This window comes from Oxyura jamaicensis, chromosome 15 (genome assembly GCF_011077185.1).
Source record: "Oxyura jamaicensis isolate SHBP4307 breed ruddy duck chromosome 15, BPBGC_Ojam_1.0, whole genome shotgun sequence".
NCBI classification, from domain to species: Eukaryota; Metazoa; Chordata; class Aves; order Anseriformes; family Anatidae; genus Oxyura; species Oxyura jamaicensis.
The window spans coordinates 12,855,936-12,877,047 of NC_048907.1; the positions used below are offsets into that span (position 1 = coordinate 12,855,936).

A 21,112-nucleotide genomic window follows, 5' to 3' on the forward strand; every position below is an offset into this window, starting at 1 on the left:
AGGTAGTAGAGGCAAGAAACTGGAGGCAAGAGTAAAGCAAATCAATAAATAAAAATCAAAGCAAGTGTGGACATTGGGAGATTATTGTTTCCAAAAGCCAGAAACATTTTTTTTTTATTTTTTTTTTTACTGACCAGACTTTGCAAACCTGCAGGTCAGCAGAACGCTGTTTCAGAAAGCATGGCAACAAACTGGTTACCGGATTAATTTTATTATGCATCTGAAGGGAAGAGAGATTTAAGGTTTTTGAGAACTCTCCTAGGAAATTAGATTTCAGACCTTCAGACAGCATTCATTGAACCTCACTTCTTTGTTCGTTTAGGTTAACAGAACATTCTTTCAGCCCCTACTAAATATTACAGTGTCAGACAATTAGAGTTCCTCTTCTGTGTTTTCAGTGGATGGCTGAAGGAAATCCTGCTAAAAGAACGCTTCCTACAGTAAACACCTGCTACAAGAAATGTTTCAAAGGAACTTCTTCAGAAAACAAGGATTATTGAAAAACTCCCGTTTAAGAGAGATGGGTTAGGAAAGAGCTTTCTATCAGGACGGATATAAAACTATATGAGAACGAGTACTTCAGTTCTTTACCAGACATTTGCTTATTTGCAGTATTCATAAGGCCAGGACACACATTAGTTTTTCATGTGTTACATTACTTAATCAAAGTTCAAAATGAAGACTAGAGGTAAACCAGAAAGTGCTTATTCAAGCAGAACAAAACACTGGCATTGTTCCTGGTACAAATGAACTTAACTGTGAAAGAACATTATTTATAATGTAACTAACACTTTCACAATTAGTTAATATTTTTTTCTATTCTGAAAAGCTGATTTTTGCATTAATTTCAATCTTGTGTTATATCAAAGTTGGAAAGAGTTAAGAATTAGAACTGTGAGGAGTTAATCAACAATTACTTTATTTCATTAAAAATTAAATTTCATAAAATCTAAATTCCTTCAAAACTTTTCTCTACCACTGCACCTTTTTTTTTTTTTTTTTTTTTTTTTTTCTGCAGGTTCCCCAAAGCTTGTACTGAAATACTCTTTGACACAGAACTAGTAAGCAACTGTCTCCTAGCAATAAAAACGTACCATTGCTCTGTGCATCAGAGTGAGCAGTTAAAACTTGTGGAAGATTGTTAGTCCAACCCTAAAGTACTCCAAAGTGATTAAATGTGATTGATAAAAACACTTGTGCCTCTATAACAAAATAAATACTCAGTACTCTAAGATAAATAGTTTCATCACTGTTTAGCTGTTGCTACAGCTAGTAACACTGCAGTGACCATGAGAATTTCTTAAAAAACAAAACAAAACAGAAAAACAAAACAAAAAACAAAACCCCCCAGAATTTTGAAGGGTCAACTGCAAAGAAATTAGGGGTTGCAAATGTGTTTGCTGCACAGAGAAGTATGCCTTTATACCCTGAGTACTTTGAAGAACAAAAATCAAGGCAGAGAACATTCTTAACTCCCCCACATATCTAAATTCTTCAGATGGCAGTTCCTGGTATTCAACTTTTTTTCCATTAAACATTCGTTGAAGTAATTACAGTATAAGGAATTACAGCTCTCGTGTAGTTTATGGTAGGGTTCTTGCAATAAAAGAAAGTTCAAATGCCAGCAAGATAGCCACCACTTATGTCCCAAATGCCACATTAGTACGTGGCACTTGGTTTTATGTCTTTTGTATGGCCTTTTGAAAAAGCAAGATAATGGAAGTTTTGAAACAAACAAGCTAGCAACTCCCCCCCCAACCAATCGTTCCATGCTAAACAGAAGATAGTGATGCATATATTCTACTTTACTTTTTTCCCCATAAATGGATGATCCTGAAACACTTGAAAGCTTTTTATTTATTTTAAATACTTAGCATATGGTATTCATTAGACAGTTACGTTTTGCTTACAAATTAATATTTTCTAAAATATGCAAACAAAATTATGTTATATGTGATTATTATTCTAAAAAGGCATACAGCAATACCCACTGTCTATTGCTAATACAGCAGGATCAACTACAGCAGAAAGCGTGAAAGATGTACACAATCTAGAGTTGTTGATAATGCTGTTACGCTTGGCAAAAATTGAATAGCACCTTATTTTTAAACTTGTACTACAAACTTCTGTTTCATCCATAAACATACTACTCTCCACAAAAAAATGAATACTGTTAAGAACAGGACAAAAGTAAGGACAAGCCACCTAAAGAAACAAATGAAAAACAGGTCTTCAAAAGAGAAAAGATGAAAGAGCCCAAACAAGTTAAGAACTGCTTTGTGCTATAGAATCTTTATATTCAGAGGCACGATGACAGATGACATTAGGGACAAGCCATTAAAACAGTTACTTTCAGGTTATGTGCTTGCCTGGTTTTGCAGCATTATAACAGTGAATTTGTCTCCTTGTTTAAACTGGATGTTAAGGTTTATACAGGTAACAGTTTGGGTATAGCCAACTGTCTTTTACAAGCAGATCAAAGCACTTATCACCCATAAAGCATCTCTGACAAGATAAAATATGAGAGATGAGCAGAATAATATGTATTAGAAACCTATCAGGCATGCTATTAGGTAAATCATGCCTTGTATACAAAAATTATACTGTACTACACATGCAGAACACCCATCTGTACATCAGGTAAGTGCTCTGAAGAAGTCAAATACACTGTGTGCTGTGGGAGTATATAAAGCCTTGCCTAACCAGGCACCAGCATTGTCCCCCTCTCCTATTTTTGTCAGGTATTACCCGCACCAGTAGATTCTGAGATGCTTTCTCTCTTCAATTGCTTTAACAGTCACTTAAGACAATTTTCTTTGACAAAAAAAATGAAGCTCTGCAGGTCTTCTTTTGGCATGGACAGCAGGGATGAGACTTTACCTACGTAAATCACATTTACCAAAACTTTGCTGGAAGTAGTGATTTGGCACCTTAAATTCTACCTCTGCAAGGCTTCTATAACTTGCTACAGTTATCAACCACTGTTAACAAAAAGATTAAGCAAATGTTCACCAGCAAGACACCAAACCTTGCCAGGTTTTGCTTGGCTGCAAAACAGATGGAGAACCCCTGCTCCACAGATGCTGCTTCCTTTTTTGCTCCCGGAGGCACCTAAGAACAACACTGCTTAAATGGACAGGATTGGGAATAATCCAAAGTTTGAATTAGCATTTTTGGAGACAAACAACGTTTTAAACCCCTAAAAAGTTGCAAAACGTGCTATAGGCCTACCATACCACAGCTTACTACTACCAAAGGTGATGTGTGTATTCAAGAATTCAACTGATGCCAATAGCTGCATATCTGGAAGAGTCATACAGTCCTCAAAATTAAATGTTGCTCCCTATTGTAGGCCACAGAACCATTTGTCTGTGGCCGACTGACTGCAATTTCTCTTAACTGAAATACTACCCCTCATGTGTGTTAGTTGGTATGCTTTTCTTGTTACAATAGCATCCATCTGAATCATGTATAAACATAAAATCATACAGAAAGATGCTACCAAGTTACTGTTTACCCATCTCTTGAAAAAGCAGACAGACTTCACCAACTAGTAGTTACTGGAAATTGTTCAGGAACTGAGCTAGAGTTCCATGTTTTCTAAATGCTGCTGTGATGAAGAATTATTCATAACTGCATTACTGTTGTAATGCATCCAAGAATGGTGAGGAGTCATTTCTGAAAAGCTCTGCTGCTTCATTGCTCAAGCTCATTTTTCAGCCTTTTGTTCCTCTTGCTTGATTTCACTTTTAAGGAAAAACAGAAAACCATATAAAAGAATGAACTCAGCTAGGGAAAAAGTAGATCTCACTATTTTTATGATCCAGCTGAAGTCAAAGAGCTTAAAAGTACTACATACTCTATGGTGCCGAGTGCCCTTTACATGCAGTTAGTGGAATCAATTTTGTTCCAACTTACAATATATACTCAGTATCAGCAATTCTTTTAAAAAATTCTAGGTATCTTGAAAATCTGACAGAGGTCAAACAAAGCTTTGCTCATTTAATGCATTTCTATACTGTGTGTGATAAGCAGGTTTTCAGCACCAATGTATGCTGTGTATAAACACACAAATAGCATGACTAGTTTTTTTACAGTTATTTGGCAAGGACAAGCTCATGGGAATTATGCATCTCCCATGGAAATTCTCAACCCATTTTCATGCCTTATTATACTTTTCAGTGATTATTCCATTTCTGAGACACATTTTAAGCTACAAAAATCATTCCACTACATTAACTCTATGCCACTGCATATCAATCTTTGTTTCCTGGACTCAGCATTGGATGGTCATATCCCCAAAAGGGAGATAAAGTATATTATGACAGTTTTGGTAAACCTAAATACTTTTTTCTTCATTTTGTGAAATTTCCACTATAGCTTCCATTGACCAAACTGCAAAACTAATTTTACATCTCTCTTTCTATTTATTATACGTATGTTTTCTTGATTACAATTACTTTTTGTTATTGGAGAATACCTTTGCAATCAGTGTTTTTAAATGCATGTTTTTGTTTCTGAAACATGACTGAAAAAGCTTTAAAAAAAAGGTCTGTGCTATGTATTTGTTTATAAATCGATTTAGATACCGTGATGCAGATTACTGGATTTTGAGTGTAGACAGCAGAAGACTGCCCATTAACACAGTACTAACATTCCCAATATGGAATGTCAGTATTATTTCAAAAAGGCAGGTCACATCACTAACATTTAAATACATACTTGAAATTCTAAATAAACCCTTTTATAAACAAATTGTTTTCCAACTATTTCTATTGGTAAGAAGCAGATAAACTGGTTGCTTTAAAATCCTTAGATACATGGGACTTTGTGTGAGAAAGAGAGCTGCTTTCTCTGAAACACTACTGCTAGCAAGTAAGTTTACTGAGAAATGGAATTTGGGTGAGTTTTTGTTGCAAAGTTGACTTACTTTTTAGTAAGTTCAACTTAGACCTCGAGTAATTTGAGATGCAAGTGGGGACACTCATCTGCTCTTCTGAAAAGAGACAACTGCTATTGAAGAGTTATTGTGCCTACATCCTTGACAAATCCCTTTGAGGAGAAGAGCAGACAAAGTCTCAGGAATTTTGCACTGGCATTGTCTCTTTGCATTCACTCTTCAACATGTAACTGGAAAAACATACTGCACATGCACCAGTCATAGGGAAGAGATGTTAGCATTAGCAATGAGAATCCTAAACAGGATCTCTTTCAACATGTGCTCGTACTCAATTCATTAATCTGCTGCTATGCTGATACGGATTTCTTTCTGTGGCAAAGAAAAGCAACAGAAAGCCACATCATTCATTCTTGCTGCATTCTGTCACAACCATTATCTGAAATTTTCAATTGGTACCCAAGATGAAGTTTTGCTTGATCACTGCAACCAAGAACTCCTTGCTGGCTTTTCTAGGAGTGACACAGTTCCAAACCCAGGAAACCGAGACTCTACTTCCCAACACTATTTGTGTTTGCAATGTGCACAGTAGGTCTGACTGCAACACACACACACAGTTTTTTTTTTCTGGTTTCTGCAGGATCCCACAAAAATACCCCTAAGCCGCATGTATTTCAGGTCCTGTTTAGGCTGGGTATCAGGAAACTACATAGCCTACACCAAATCTCACTCCTACTTTTTTCCCCCACAGCTGTTTACAACTACTGCAGTGAAGACTTAAGTCCAAGGTGACTTTCTTGAAATGGGTTTTGATGGTTTTTCTTCTGTTAAGAGAAGAGATTGTCTGGACTTGTTGGAAGCGTCCATACAGTTGCTGAAAACACAGACACCCCTGTCTTTTATAAAGCATGCATGAGATCACGCTGGATTGGGATGTGTTATGATAAAACAATACTCAGACTGAAAGAAAAAGAGGTTGACAATCTAGCCTCTTCTTCGCTCTGAAGTTAAGCAATTAGGAAGTTAAATGGAAAATATACAATGCACATGGGGAAATGTCGCTTGGGTACAGAACACAGCTCTGCTGCCAAAACCTGCAGATGGAAAAAAAAGCTTCAAGATAGAGCTATGATATACGAACAAAACAATACTAGAAGGATTTTCCTATAGAATAAATGCAAATCCCTCACTTAGGCTTTTAAAATTGTAGTTATTTTATTGAAATCAGAAAAGGTTTATGTGAAATGCATTATTTTTAAGCTGTTTTGAACAGCAATTTCCATTTATTAATAGGGAAAAAAGCAGATGAGAGGCTTTGATCAATACAAGTTTTTAGAGTTTGTTTTGTGTTTCTTCACTAAAATAAGCATTCCTAGGAAACAAATGTCTTCAGCTGAAGACATTTGACAAAGAATGCAGTTTTTGTATGGCTCCTGTCTCTTCCAGCTTTCAACTGGAAGTGATTAATTCCAGAAACATCAATCTCTCTTGATCTCTTTATAGTGATCTTGAAGATACAAATAAAAATTATGAATACACTGTTGAAGTAAAGTCTACTGAAGTTAAGAGGACAAAACATATTTCACTATTCTTAGAGTCTGCTGAACATGACTAAAGTACAAAAAACAAAAATTACCATAGAGAAAGCTGAGACTTTCATTACAGTTTTGTCTTCATTACTGTAGAAAACAATATTGTAATCTACATTTTTCTGTAGCTTTTATTTTCAAAATTATCTTTTTTTTTTTTTTGCAGAGACATTTTTTACCCCCCTTTTTTTTTTAAATGACATGAATATAAGCATTTTGAACCAATGCACATCTTACTTACCACCTATGGGCTTTTGCAAAGGCTCACAATTTCTAGACCAAACACGAAGTAGTAATTAACCAGCAGCAGGACTAGAAATCAAACTTAAAAATAAAATCCACATAAAAACTGCTTACTAAGTTATAACTAAAGTAAAAATGAAGCAAGGTGGCAAACTTATCATCTTTATGTCTCTGTTGTGAGAAGCACTATACACTAACGAACATTATTGTACCAACTTTTAAGTTACTAGCTAAAAGTTACCACCTATGGCAGACACAGACAGAGTAAGTGCAATTACGTCTTTATTACACTTATATAGCTGCTTCAAACATGATTGTACCAACCTATTATTTTTTACACAATGAAGTACTAGAAAACTTGTGGAAATCAAAATAAAACTGAAGTATTTCTGCAACTTAAACATCTTTTGACCCAAGATTGCCCCTTTAAGCTTGCCTACTCAAAAATTCCAGGTCTTGCAAAACGGATTTCTAGAAGCTGTACCCAAAAAGGTATTTTAATTGATCCACATACTGCCTGGTAATAGTTCGATTTGCTGCAGAAGATAATGCCAGATAACTGATTAATAGTTACTTCGGCATGATAAAACCTCTTTTTTTCTTCTGTGTGATAAATTCTAGTAAACCAGCATGTGACCACTAGAAAATAGATTTTTATTTCCTTTGGAAACTACAGCCCGAACAGTTAAATGGCAAAGTAACTTACTAGCAACTCTATTAGCTTATTACAGCTAGGAAAAAAGTCTTTATCAACTCTCAGGTTACTTTTAGATGGGCCTAAGAGCACAATGTCATGATGACTCACTCAAAACAGAGCTTCTGAAAGCTCTTAAACTGACATTACCTTGGTATGATCTATTACAATTGACTGTCCAGACAGGGGATACAGGACAAATTGTCAGGAGCATTGCAAAGACAAAAGAAAGACGGAAAGCAGTCTGCCTGTGCCACATACACTAGGATTCTAGAAAGCAGGAAGTGCACAAATTTGTAACACAGCTATCAAAAAATCTTCTTTGAAAGAAGTGCGGAAATAGTGACGCTCCAAATTGCTTTGCTCTAGATAGATATGTGCTTCAGCTGTCCAAAACAGATTCTACTGAACAATCCCAAGGCATTGGGCCACTTTATCATCAGAATGGCACAAGCATATATATACTCTGGAAGACAGAATAATTAGTCCCCTCAATTCTTTCACTTTGAGTTTCTTGTTTTGATTCTTTACTGCCTGCTCTGTGAGCAGCATGCATGCACACATTACACGTTTGTTTGAATTTTGTATTGCTATCCACAAACCCAGTTTTATTTTTAAAATTGTATCCTTATACTAATAGTAAATCTCCTCTAACTCCCATAATAAATTGCTGCCTAAGAGAAAAATATCTTAGCAGTCTAACCTTTTAAAGCACTTACCTGAAATACTTATCTAACATAATAATGATGAATAACAGTCACAATATAATAAAGATTTTTCCCACCTATGTATTTATTTTCTTGATTAAGGATGCTCCAACTAGAAACTTTAACTTGTATGGATCATTTCACTACCTATTTATCTCAGTTTTATACCAGCTAAGTTAAAAAAATTAAACAGCAGGACAGGTTCAAAGTAAATCTGAATGTAAGCTCAGTTGCCTGCATATTGTTTTCAAATTTTGAAGATGTCTACTCACACCAAAATAAACTTGAAACAAGCAAATATTAAAATAGCAACCTAAATAAATTTGAAAGAGGAGCATTCTACTTCACAGACCACTAGCAGAGTTAAACTTGCAAGTTTATTTTGCTTTCTGTAACTGGCAATCTGACCGTTGAATTACACACCTTATTTCTCTACCAGTTTTTTAATTGACATTAAGAGGCACATGTAAGATAACTGAAAAAAGATTAAAAAGTGTTTAAAATTCAAATTTCTGTCCATTTGTAAAATATTCCATCTCTTCTGTCAACTTGATAAAATACTCCCAGATTCATACCCACAGGTAATTCTTCTGCTAGCTTTATGATAAATGTATTTCCTGCATACCTCAACACTGAAGGAATTATCTTCAACCTTCTCAGTTTCTGCCTCTGCCAGGGGATTTTTCAGAGTCTGCAAGAACAGTGCAGCTTTCCTTTTGCGTTCTGCTTGTAGCTGCTTTTCTTTTGATTCCTTGGAGGCCTGTGCGAGCTTCTCCCTCGCCGCAGCTGCTAGTCTATCCTCAAGTTTCTGCTTTGCTAAGGAAGATAAAAATCAAGTATAGAATGAATCACACTTGTGCAACTTAATTTTCCTTGAAAGAAACACACAAACAAAAAAGAACAGAACCAAACTGTCCCCCCAGCTATATACAAACCTTTCTAGTACATCTATTCAAAGAGACAGTAAGGACATAGTTGAAATGATCAAATTCTACCCATTATAATTTATAGGTAATGCCATTTGATCAATGAAAAGCATTAATAAAGTAAAAATTCTTAAGCTTAAAGAAACTGCCATAAAAATCTGATCCTGGAAGTGCAGCATACTAGTGTTTTCCTTATTATTTACAGAAGCTGCCTAAAATAGTAGCAGTGCAAATTCAGAGGTTTTTTCCTTCATACTCCTTAAAGCAATGCACTCTTCATTTTTCTTTTCTCACAGGCTGGATCATTTTCTCACATTTTCCAACCCAATTTACATATATCTAAAAAAGTTTACAAAGGAGTTTGCTCCAGATAGCTTTACAAATGCTTTTGCTGTTGTTATAAACAACAATCATTGTTATGTGATTAAAGAAAGAAAACAAGCCACTTCAGCTATGCACAGAACATTTCTTTTTTAACCTGCTTCATCTTACATTCCCAGCTCTGTGTTCTGTACATACAAGATTATTTTTTGGTTAATTGCACCTAATCCAGCATTTTCCAACCATCTCTTATGCTTCATTTCATATACAATATTTCATACTTGCCCTACATATGTATTACTAGAGTATACTTGGTGCTACAGAAGTGTAGACAAGAGCAGTTACTTAGAAGTTTTAAAAAAAAAAAAGTACTGTTTGACAATGAAAATTTAAATTCCTGTGGCATACTCACAGTTATAAGAGCAATATTAAGTTTTTAAGCTGGCAAACACTAACAGCATCTCTACTTTATAATAAATAGTCTGTACTGTGAAACTGCCTGGGGGATAAAGGTGGGAAATTTGATCCCTTCAGAAGATCACTTCATTTGAATTCACACTGCACACACTGCTGCCTTTACATATACACAGTAACAGAGAAACCCATACAAAGACTTAGTGGCACTGCATTATAACAGGAACAAAACATCAGCAAGGTGATATTAGTGCATATGGGCATGCTATATTACTGAAAAAATAACTTGAAGCATTTCATTGTTCTGTGAAGAAAATGAGAAATTGACATGTTTTTTTCTGGGTTGTGTAAATGGAAACTGGAAACTAGAAGTTTAGTTTTACCCCAAGTTCGTAAAGAAAAAAAACTCAGAAAGATCACATACCATGGCAAACTATTCAATGCCATTGTGTTATATTGTCAGCTTTAACTGAGCAACCAATGAATATTTTATACTTAACAATAAGTAAGAAACTGTGGGAAAAGGAAAAAAAAAAATCTAATTCCTGTAAACATAATATGGTGAAGACTGAAAACACTTAAAACACTGTACTTTACAAAGGACTCAATCTTCCGTTTTGTTTTCAATATAACATGGGATACCTTGTTTAGCTTCCAACTCCTCCTGAGTAAGCTGAGGTTTTTTCTCTTCAGCAGGAGCAGAAGGAGTGGTAACAGCTGGAGTATGGTTTGAAGCATTATTAGCATTCTCCTGGCCTTCCTTGCCCTCTTCCTCCTCCTCATCACTGTCATCATCTAATTTAACACGGTTTTTCTCCAAAGGAAGAAGGTCATTTTCCTTGGCCTTGATTGCAAAGCTTATTGGAGCAAATGATGCTGTGAATGAATGGGTAAGATTTTACACATCATTAAACAACAGTGGAAAGCACATTGAATTTCTTGTCTTTATCCATAACTCCTGTAGCCTACACCATGAAAGAAACCAAAAACAAGAAACAGATCTGTATCATCCTTACACTGAGGTAATTATTTTGGAGGACAATACAATATCATCAATTTTTTTCTTCTTTGAACATATTTCCCTGAAACATTCAGCCTCAAATTAAAAAGTTTCAGATACAAACCATTTTTTTTAGACCCAGCTGTACAATACAGTTGTTAAAATGTTTTTCATTTATTTAAAATCAGTTAAGGGCTTCCCACCCTCAAAATGAGGAGAGAATTGGTCTTTGGATTGAAGCATGAAACCAGAAACATTCCAGTCTAGGATAAAATACTTTGTAAAGCTGTTAGAAGCAGAAAAATAGTTGATTTTTTTTTCCATATTTTATTATATCAGACACTGCAATTAGCTCTATAGGATAACTAGAACTTAAAATACATCTCTTTAAAGCATCATTTGCGTTCCATATTTTTCTGCAAATCTGTTATCTCAGGACAAAGATATATGGACTATCCTAGGAAAGAATTTCCTCTCTATGGTTGCTTTCTTTCTTATTGAATCTGTTTTCCCAGTTTCTTCTCCCCACTGAACACTCTTTCTGCTAAGGCTGCTGACACACTACAGTATGATACAGTCCCTTATGCTTCCTTCACACTAGATCTGATGGTTTGTGCAACAATAGCATTTGTCAGGCTCACAAAACAGAACTTAAAGACTTACATCCATCTATATGAAAATTAATTACTTCAGGGAGTCAACAACATTTCACTATAGGAGAAATAAAGGCAAATTTTAAATACTGTTCCCTAAATGCACTGCATCTTAACTAGTCTCTTAGCTGTGGCAAAATTAGTGGTCAAATATAACTTTCAAACAGTCCTCCTTGCTACCCCAGCACAAAAGCACAACACTACACATTCATGACAGCACAGACAAAGGAAAAAGAACACCTGTACACACACCACAGAAACCCACAAAAAAAAAAAAAAGTGGATTGTTTCAAGCTAGTCTTCATTAATGGATCTTCCAAAAATAATAAATATAGAAATACATTAGCTACACTTAAGTCTGAACTACTGCTTCTTCCTCAATTTTTCTTGCAGTGTTTTCTGAAAACCATTTTCTGGAAAAAAACAGAATTCATCTCTAAATAGTTTATTCAAAAAGTAACTTTAAAGAATAAACGACTGATTTGCTCACACATCTCAAGCAAAACAACTCATTGCTATATGATCTACTCCAATACTTGTCTTTCCCAAATAGGAATGCCTGTTGCATGCATATATAAATATCCTCTAAGATTCTACTAACAGAAAATTAAATACAACAATTAATTTACATACCAATGTTTAGAAAATATAAGCTTTGCATCTTCTAATTCTAGGGTAAGAAAACAGGCTTATAAGTAAGAATGCCAGAATTACAAGATAAGAGATCTTAATGGCAATATTCCAACTTTTTCATATGACTAAACTAATACTAAAATGGGATTTTAATCCTTCAGAGGCAGAAGAAAGGTTCGGATATTATGTTTGTCTTAGAGCCAGCTACTGCATTTACATTACAAGAAAGTGGGATTTGTACTATACCATAAAGTGAAAATAAATTTATAGGAATAAGACCACAAGGAGGAGGTAAACTCATCAGCAATTAAGTAAGCCTCTGAATAAGGTAGAAGGTTGTACTTGTCAGCAGGAACACTGGTTAAGAGTTTGTCTCCTGTTTTGTTCCCGATTGGCTTTTAATTCTACTTGTATCTTTTAAGTTTCTATTTTATACTGAAAAGACATTTTACGATTTCTTTTTCTGACAGGCTGGGAAATCAGTTCTTGAATATAAAAAAATCTGTTTTCAAACTCCAGATATTAACAGCATGTTAGCTGAATTTGGCTTTTAAGAGATCCTTCCATTTTGTCCCTCTGCTGCTATAACTGCAAGAGGAAAAACATTTCACTTGCACGTGAAAAGGCTCGTTAAAGGCTCTTTTTTTTTTTTTTCCCCAGTATGACTAACACACAACATTGGAAGACTGATTAACCAAGAAATAAGCATAGTGTACTTCCTTCACAAGTATGGTTTCAAAAAAGACTACTGCTTTTATTCAGGAGGAGTACCTTCTTCCTTACAGAGCTTGTAACTGTCAAGTTTTAAATTACAAAAATAAAATTCTGCTGGCGTCACTGATGAAAGCCTTCAACTTTGCACTAAACTAAAACAAAACAATTTATTCTGTCAGACAGTAAATACCTCATAGTCTGATAAAAGAAAAATATGAACGCAAGCAAATTGCTTACTTCAAAATTTTATGCTTTTAGTGAAAATAACACAAATTATTTTCCCTACTCCCCTCCCGCACCCCCTCTTTTTCCTTACTATATGCTAACAAATATTTTTATGGTCAACACACTGATGCCAACGTACCTTTCACCAATTTACCATCACTGACAATTTTAGGAGGAACATCCTTTTTAGTTCCTGGAACTCCCTTAGCACTTGGCTCAGATGCATCTTCAGGTGTGTGCTCATCTGCAAATTGAGTCTCACTTGGCGTATCAGTGGCAGTATCTGCTGGAACATCTTCGGATGAAGATACTCCCTTTTCAAAAGAAATGTTTAATTTTACCAATTGGTAGTTTATGAGAGTTAATGCTGTGCCTGGGGAGCTGTAATTCTGCCAACTATTTCAAACATCACTTTATCAAGAGCTAATTGTATATCAATAAACAGTCATGACCGAAGTTTGCTCCTTGTAAATAATACACTGCAGCCTGTGGGTGTATGTGAAGCACAGACTAGAGATCTGCAGTAAGATGTGTTGTTATTTTAAAGGGAAGAAAATGTTCTTCAGCAGGTACACTTTTGCCAACAACTGTTGTAAAAATGGCATTTTTTAAAACTGGACCGTAAAAGCATATACATTCTTTCTAAAGTATTTTCTTTTAGTTCTCAATCTCCAGAGTCCAGGACAAAATCCATTAAAGCTGATTCACAGAACAAAAGCTTGGGACATTTTTTGCTAGATACCTTCTTTACAAATTCAAGTTATTACAGGGATGAACATAAGGTAATGTCTGACTTGTCCTAACCTGCTGCTGAAGAACACTGGGCCTACCAATGGTTTTTGTGACATCAAACTGATACAGGACAGATGTAAGATTTTCAAAAGAGTAAACAATTACTGGTTCTACTGTTACATGACTGAATCATTCAAGACAACTTCTACACTCATACTGTAAGAATATTAAGACAGATATTGTAGGATATTAAAAATATTTACATGGCAAGTCAGGGGATCACATTAAATAATTTAACATTTAAATGAGCTTCTCTCAGAAAATAGCTTGGTTGCTTCCCACTGGCAGCTGTTAAGTATATTTAATGTTGAAATATCACGTATTGAAGCGATCCTTTCATTGCTCCCTGCACTCACTCCCTGACCAACAGAACTAATTTCTGAAAATCCTTTGAGAGGAAACTGATTTCATGTATTTACTGAAGCCAACAGCACAATTTTCTATTAACTTTAATGGCCAAAAGGAGAATAATCAATTGCATTATTTGCCTATGCTTACATTATTAAAGCATAAAAATAATACTGAAATCATTATTCTAAAAAATTAAAGAGAACTGCAATATCTACAAAACCATGCAGTAAGAGAATATTCATGGCTACACAAGACCCCAGGGGACTTCAACCAGTTTCTGCTTGCTTCTCAGCTACTAGAATCATTTGAACACCTAAAAGGAATCTTTTATCATTACATTTTGGTTAACGCACAATTTCCCCAGAAAATAGATGTTAATGAGTCTTGATTAATTATGCAACTTTTATGAATTCAACTCACTATTTTGGAAATAAGAAATTCTAGAATAACAGTTATTACTGTGGTACAAGACAACTTTGCACGTAATTTATCAGTTGACTAAGATAACATTTACTACAGCTTATCTTTAAAAATAGTGTTTTCCAAACATTTTTCATGATTAAATTAAAACGAGACAACTGAATTTCTTCATTTTCCAGAAAGTTACTTTGAGGAGTTTACCCACAGGCCTACCTTCTTCAGTTTAAGTAATTAATTGGTGAGCACTCCAATCTAAGCCTTGAGATGACAAATGACATTGGGCCTAAAAAGAAAATAGCTCTTTCCCATGAAAAGTTAACATCAGATGAAGTATTTCTGATAATACTTGCAATTTTCAGTAAGAGAACAGACAGTCTAATGCTATTAGCTAACATGAGAATGGTTAAAAACAAGGATGCCAAGTCTCGGTATTATCTTTTAATAACATGACTAGAAGAAGCGAAGGAAGTAAGAAACCGACGTGAGATTCTGAAGGTCCTGTATTATTTCAGTCAGTCATGCTAGGATTCCTGTTAGAAAACCTCACTCAGAAAAAAGCATGCCAGCAATGTAGTTTGGCTACTAGTCTACAAAGAACCATAAAGCATGTGGCTGTTAAAAAGTTATACCTCATCTTCATGACAAAAAAAAAAAAAAAACACTAATCCTAATTTTACAAGGCTGCAGACCTCCACAAGGCATATACTGCCTTGTATAGAAATTCAAAAGATTCAGTTTGCCATTTTAGACTACAACCACAGTGAATGGCTGCTTATATTAAAAAGCAAGAAGTAAATAACATACCACTGCATGTATCCCAAATTAAATGCTATACAAAATTAAAAACAAAAAAAGTATTTGCATCCTTTGCTGACCAAGTTCTCTATAATTCAGAGATTGCAATTTTTAAACTCTCATGATAATACACTACAGAAACAAGTCCTTTTACCACTTACGCTCTATATTTAACACACGTATACATATAAGTACACACGTACCTGAGAGTTGTCACTGCTTTCTTTTTGAAGGAAGAATTGCTTTTTAAATTCATAATAAGCATTATACTGGTGCCACGGTTGCAGGAACTCAAATCTATTAAAACAAATGAACACAGTATATACCAACAATCTATTGTTGTCTAACTCTCTCTTGAAGGTAGAACACTATTTTACATTTGGAAGCGTTATAATGTATGCCTAAACTTCCAGAGGATATATATTGAGAGCATGGTTTTGAAGGAAGTTTTTGCTTGTTTGGTTGTTTTTAACATTTTGGCAATAATGCTTTGGCATTACTTTTAAGTAGGTCCTTGAATTTCAATTAAAAAAATAAAAGAGACCTAAGTCCCTTCTAGAGATCTGCATGCTCTATTAATGCATTTAAAAATGAAAACCTCAAATTTTAAAATAGAAAGCAGAATAATGTTTTCTTACCTGAGATCATTCTTGGCACGAACACTAGTTTCAAATTTTATCCCATTCCTAGCAACATATTCAGCTAGCTTGTCAATAACAGGTTGGATATCTGGGGGTGGAGGTATAATGGCAACCACTGGAGCAATTGTGCTGAAAACATAAAAAGTACATCATTTTTATAAATAGAATATAAATATCTTTCAGACTCTAGTTTTAACAACCCCCCTCCCCCATGAAATAGAGGCTTGCTCTCTAGGCTCAATATGCAGTTAAAGTAACTGCTGATTTTCCACATAGAAAAAAACTTCATAATAGCGGAATAACAGTAACCACATATAATATCAAAGACCAAAGTGAAGCCAGGTAATCAAAGCTGTATAAACACTGCTGAACATTACTGAGGCATCACCAGTAATACAGCTGTTACTAAACATTTCATATTGCAGTGCAAGAAAGAGTCCCCTCCACCAAACAAACACAACTATAAAACAATATGTGGTACCTTGTAGATGTTGTGGTAGAGGTCAACCCACTGCTGCTTTCAGTTGTGTCTGGGGGAGGTGGAGGTGTAGTACCAGGGGGTGGAGGTACTGATGCTACCCCTGTAGTGCTCGATACACTCACTCCTGCAGGCAATGCATTGTAGTAGGTGGCGACATCTATTCCTGGAGGTGGAGGTGCGAGGCAGTAGGTTCCATCAGGTAGCATATAGTAACTATAATACATGGCTGCCACAGTTGCTATAAAGAAAAACAAAAACAAACACATTAAAGAATAAAGTTCTAGTTAGAAGAAAGGCATACAATAATAGTAAAAAGCTACTATGGCATCAGAACAAAACCATCTACAATCTAGATTCACAAAACACACTATTAAATAGTATCTACCTTATTGTGTAAAAACAAAGTTCACATTAATACACTTAGAATGAATAAGAAATATGTAGATTAAAAGACAGAATCAGAATATAGTGAGGGTCAGATGGAAGCCAAATAGGTAGGAATAAAAAATAAATAAAAGAAAAAAGTGAATCACCAGAGAACACCTACAAAAAACAACTTAATACGAAATCGTTCTTCCTAAACTAAATTAACCTCTGGCATTGTAGCTTAGATAAAATTGTGTATGCATTAGGAACAAAGTGCACATATATTCAAAACTAACACTGAGATTAAACTCCTATTATTGCTAGTGGTTTAATTAAACAACAGCATTGCTTTAAGAGCAAAATGTTTTTTTTTCAATATAGAAAATTACAATAACCATTAAGTTAGTTTTAAGTTCCACTTTATTAACAACCTTTCTTAATTGCCTGTATATAAAGCTGGTAAAAAGCTGTTTTGAGTATCTGAGTAGTTTTTCCTTGTATCTGGTAAATACATTTGCATTAGAAGCTTTGGAATCAAAGTTATGCTGACTGTATATCTGCTTACATAAACTGTATATACAGGTAAGTAGAAATTAGGCAATATCATTTATTAATGCTGAAACTACATAGGCATTCACAAAATCTAGAAACTTTAAAGCTTACAGGTGGTTTTTCATTCTTCATAATAGAAAATCTCACATTAGACTACCTTCACAGTAGCTGCCATTGTCCAATTGTGCTACATTGTACACGTACGCTACTGTCAAACTCAAAAACATTTTGCATATACCAAGTGCAAATGGAAAGAAAAGAAAATAGAAACCCAGAACAATTCACAATGGCCAATGCCTTATTCCACTCATTACCTGCATACAAACTCCTCATTTACAGCACAGCTGAATGTGCCACCACTATTCATTATGAACAAAAAAGAATTTGCTTTCTAAAATGATCTTAGAGCGTAGTCTCTATATGTGAGTTCTTTTTCTGCATTTGATTGGTAAAACTTTACATTTTGGGCTCAGAGTCACTGAAGTTTGCCTTAAATTTTTTGATCAAGTAGATGAGGCTGACGGGAGTTCTTTTCAGAAGAATGGCACAGAATCAAAGTGCCAATAGACTTCATCATGAAGAGAAGTGAACTACTTTTGTTTGCCTCAGGTTTATTTATTCTCTAACCCCCAGTCAAGAGATCTACTTCCAGCTAAAAGAGACTAAATCATATTACTTTGAGACTAAATGAGACTAAATCCATTACTTTGTATTAACTCATACAGTAAGTAGACAGGATGAAAAATTTTCATATTTTCACATTTTTCACATTGGTGATTTAGTGTTGTTTAGTGAATTTACAGTCTGAGGCAGCATATCAAAAGATGAGCAAAGAGGCAAATACTTGGCCATTAAGCTAAGTATCTTTTCAGCTCAAGCACCTGACAGTTCACTATTACAAGCCAATGCTTAAGCCCACCACACCAGCTCTGCAATTTAAGATCACATACAAGGCTGTATCATCTGGGGAAAAATCATAGTCGCTAACAAGGAACAGCTACACTGCAATGAAACTGAGATTTATAAACTAAAAATAGTAAGTAACAAAGATTCCTTTTTCTGGAACACTGTCTGAACTCAATTCTAGTACAAAAATGCTAATACATAAATTATGGAAGTACATCCCCATTTTTCTATGCTGCTCCCACCATTATTGGTTTAATATATTGAAGTATTTCCAATATATTCAGCATACCACTCAGCAAATAGTAATTATGAAAGGAAGGATGGGAAGTTCTGATTATGTCTAATTAATACCAGCAGAATGCAATAGACATGTAGAACTGTGCAGGGAAGATTAGCACACCTAACTCAAGCTAGTGGAGAAAGTTGTTTGGAGAATTTCAGTATACACAGCTAAGCACAAGCAGCAAAAAAAAACAAGCATTTTTTTATGCAAATGCACACGGAGATTAACATCCCTTGCTACTTTACCTAGCGCAATAATGCATTTCATACCTTCGTATATAAATTGCTTTAGGATTAAAGCGTTGTGCTTCAATAACATCCCACTGCAGCAAGTACCACAATTTTGTATTTCAAAGTACTATGCTAAATATATATACAACTTTGATACTTCACAGTTTTATCCAGTGCCTTCTTTATGGACTCTCCATTATGGACATACATAAATAAGTCACTGAAGTGCCTCATCATTACCTGCTCATTGTTATATCTTCCAGTTCTGCTTCTTATTCTAATCACATCTCACTCTAACAATGCTTTCTAGTAGAAACAACCTAATCACTTTCTGATCTTATGATGGATAACCCATTTTTGTGGTCATAAAAAAAATATTTATACAACATACTCTTAGTAAAAACTGCCACTTAAAACCCCGCTAATTTTGTAGGTATCTTAAAAATGGATATGAGAATATCTTATTTAAACTGCGTTAGTTGAAAATTCTAAGTACTTAAAAAATACTGCACTACTATGCAATTGCAAGTCATAGATAACCAGATTAGCCTTACTGCTCTACATTACATCAGAATACATAACCACAAAATCTTTTTCTTTCTAATTAGAAGTAAATTTTTTATTATTTCCACAGAAGTTTGAAATTAAGCATTAGTCTTCTTTGTGTACATTTACAAGCATTACTTTGCATAGAAATATCTTACAAATAGTTTTAAATGGAAGGGAATTTTTATTTCCAAGATGATTTTAGGATAGAGAAAAAAGGGTTGCAGGTCTCAAATAGGGTTCTTCTAGCAAAATCAACACGCATTGAATGATAAAAGTTGCACAACATTGAAAAATACACTCAATTTGTATCTGCTGGATATATTTTAAATATAGAGACACATTTAGAGAAGCTTCAAGAAGCAGATGAGTTTAGCAACATAATACCAATACGATGAAAACTGATTTAATTAAGTTTTCCAAGGTAAAGGTTTGTCAGATTCTAAATGTCTGTTTCTTTAGAGAGCAAAGGCTTGTGGCTTGCTTGCTTTCTTTAAGCAAGTAATTTATAATGCTTTAATTAGCTTAACACTTCACACAAGGGCACTCACTTCCTGTAAATCTAAAGATTTTCCACAGAAAGGTGTATAAACAGAAAGTATTCAGGTAAAATATTTCAAAGGATTTAGAGTAAGAATTTACATTTCTGGAGGCAAAGTTTAATCAATGCATTAAATTACACTCCTCTTAAAAGTTTCCTAAACAATTACGTGTGGCAGTATTTACTTTCTTCAAAGAATAACTTATCTGTAAGGAGAGCAGAATAAAGATCTATTAAGTTTTAAAGGCAGAGAGACCAGAGCCGTAGGCTTAACTTGTATTGCTATTAAATGATAATCTCCAAGTCTGCATCACATTCATTCAGATTCAAGCCTGACATGAAAGTAATCAGAAAACTGAAGGGCATTTATCCATAGAGACACTTATTCTGATTTCAGTCTTCCTTGAAATAACCAGTAATTTTCCTTTCCTCTGCAGACATCTTATTTCAGTTTTATTAATATTCTCTTAAGGTACAGTTTTAAATAAAAACACTTCCACACATATTCCACTACATATATTGCAGTTGGACAACATCTCTAATCATATGGGGATTTCTGAATTTATAACACTTCATAATCAACTTTGATAATTATTGTCATAATTATTTGCAATAACATTATTAAAAGAATGAATTATTACCTACAAATTGATACTGACATAAAATATTTCTGCAGTGAAGGCTACAATGTATCTATTCTTATAGCTCAATAATGTCAGATGGTAAGTCCTATAAATGAAAGGATAAGTCATTTCTATGTTTAAGGAATCAATGACTTTCACAAGTAAGGACTATGAAAAGAATTAGAGGCACATAAATCCAGTTAAGTTTGTCCTCACCTCTTTGGGTATGAGAATTTACTAAACTTGCAAGAGCTTTGCATGCAGCCTGCATTAAGCAGCTTCAAAGATAATAGAAACCGGACATACCCAGAGAAGTTAAGATAACGTTGCTAAAATATTTAATAGCAGAGGAGATTCTTAGAAGAGGTTACAGACAGGACAATATTTAAATTTAATCTGAAATGGTTCAAAAGAAAAGTCTAGTATTAAAGATTTAGTAATAATTTGGAGGTGAGGAAAGCCTTGGCATTTTATTATTAGGCATAGGAAAATCAGTTGAGCACACAACTTTCCACATTGCTCACTTATGATTTGCTCACTTATAATTTAAACATTATCATTGCTTTTGT

At 34.5% G+C, this 21,112-nt stretch overlaps 1 protein-coding gene across 5 annotated transcripts in view; it reads right to left on the reverse strand.

The window, feature by feature from the left end:
• The window catches only part of SFSWAP (splicing factor SWAP), a 48,254-nt gene that overhangs the window by 16,492 nt on the left and 10,650 nt on the right, over nt 1-21,112 (reverse strand). For all 5 annotated transcript variants that reach the window (XM_035340411.1, XM_035340410.1, XM_035340412.1 and 2 more), the window contains exons 8-13: nt 16,497-16,734; nt 16,013-16,144; nt 15,578-15,671; nt 13,156-13,330; nt 10,434-10,667; nt 8,756-8,946 (exon numbers count right to left, since the gene is read on the reverse strand). In XM_035340411.1, coding sequence (XP_035196302.1) covers nt 8,756-8,946; nt 10,434-10,667; nt 13,156-13,330; nt 15,578-15,671; nt 16,013-16,144; nt 16,497-16,734 — 1,064 coding nt within the window. The remainder of the gene's footprint in view (nt 1-8,755; nt 8,947-10,433; nt 10,668-13,155; nt 13,331-15,577; nt 15,672-16,012; nt 16,145-16,496; nt 16,735-21,112) is intronic.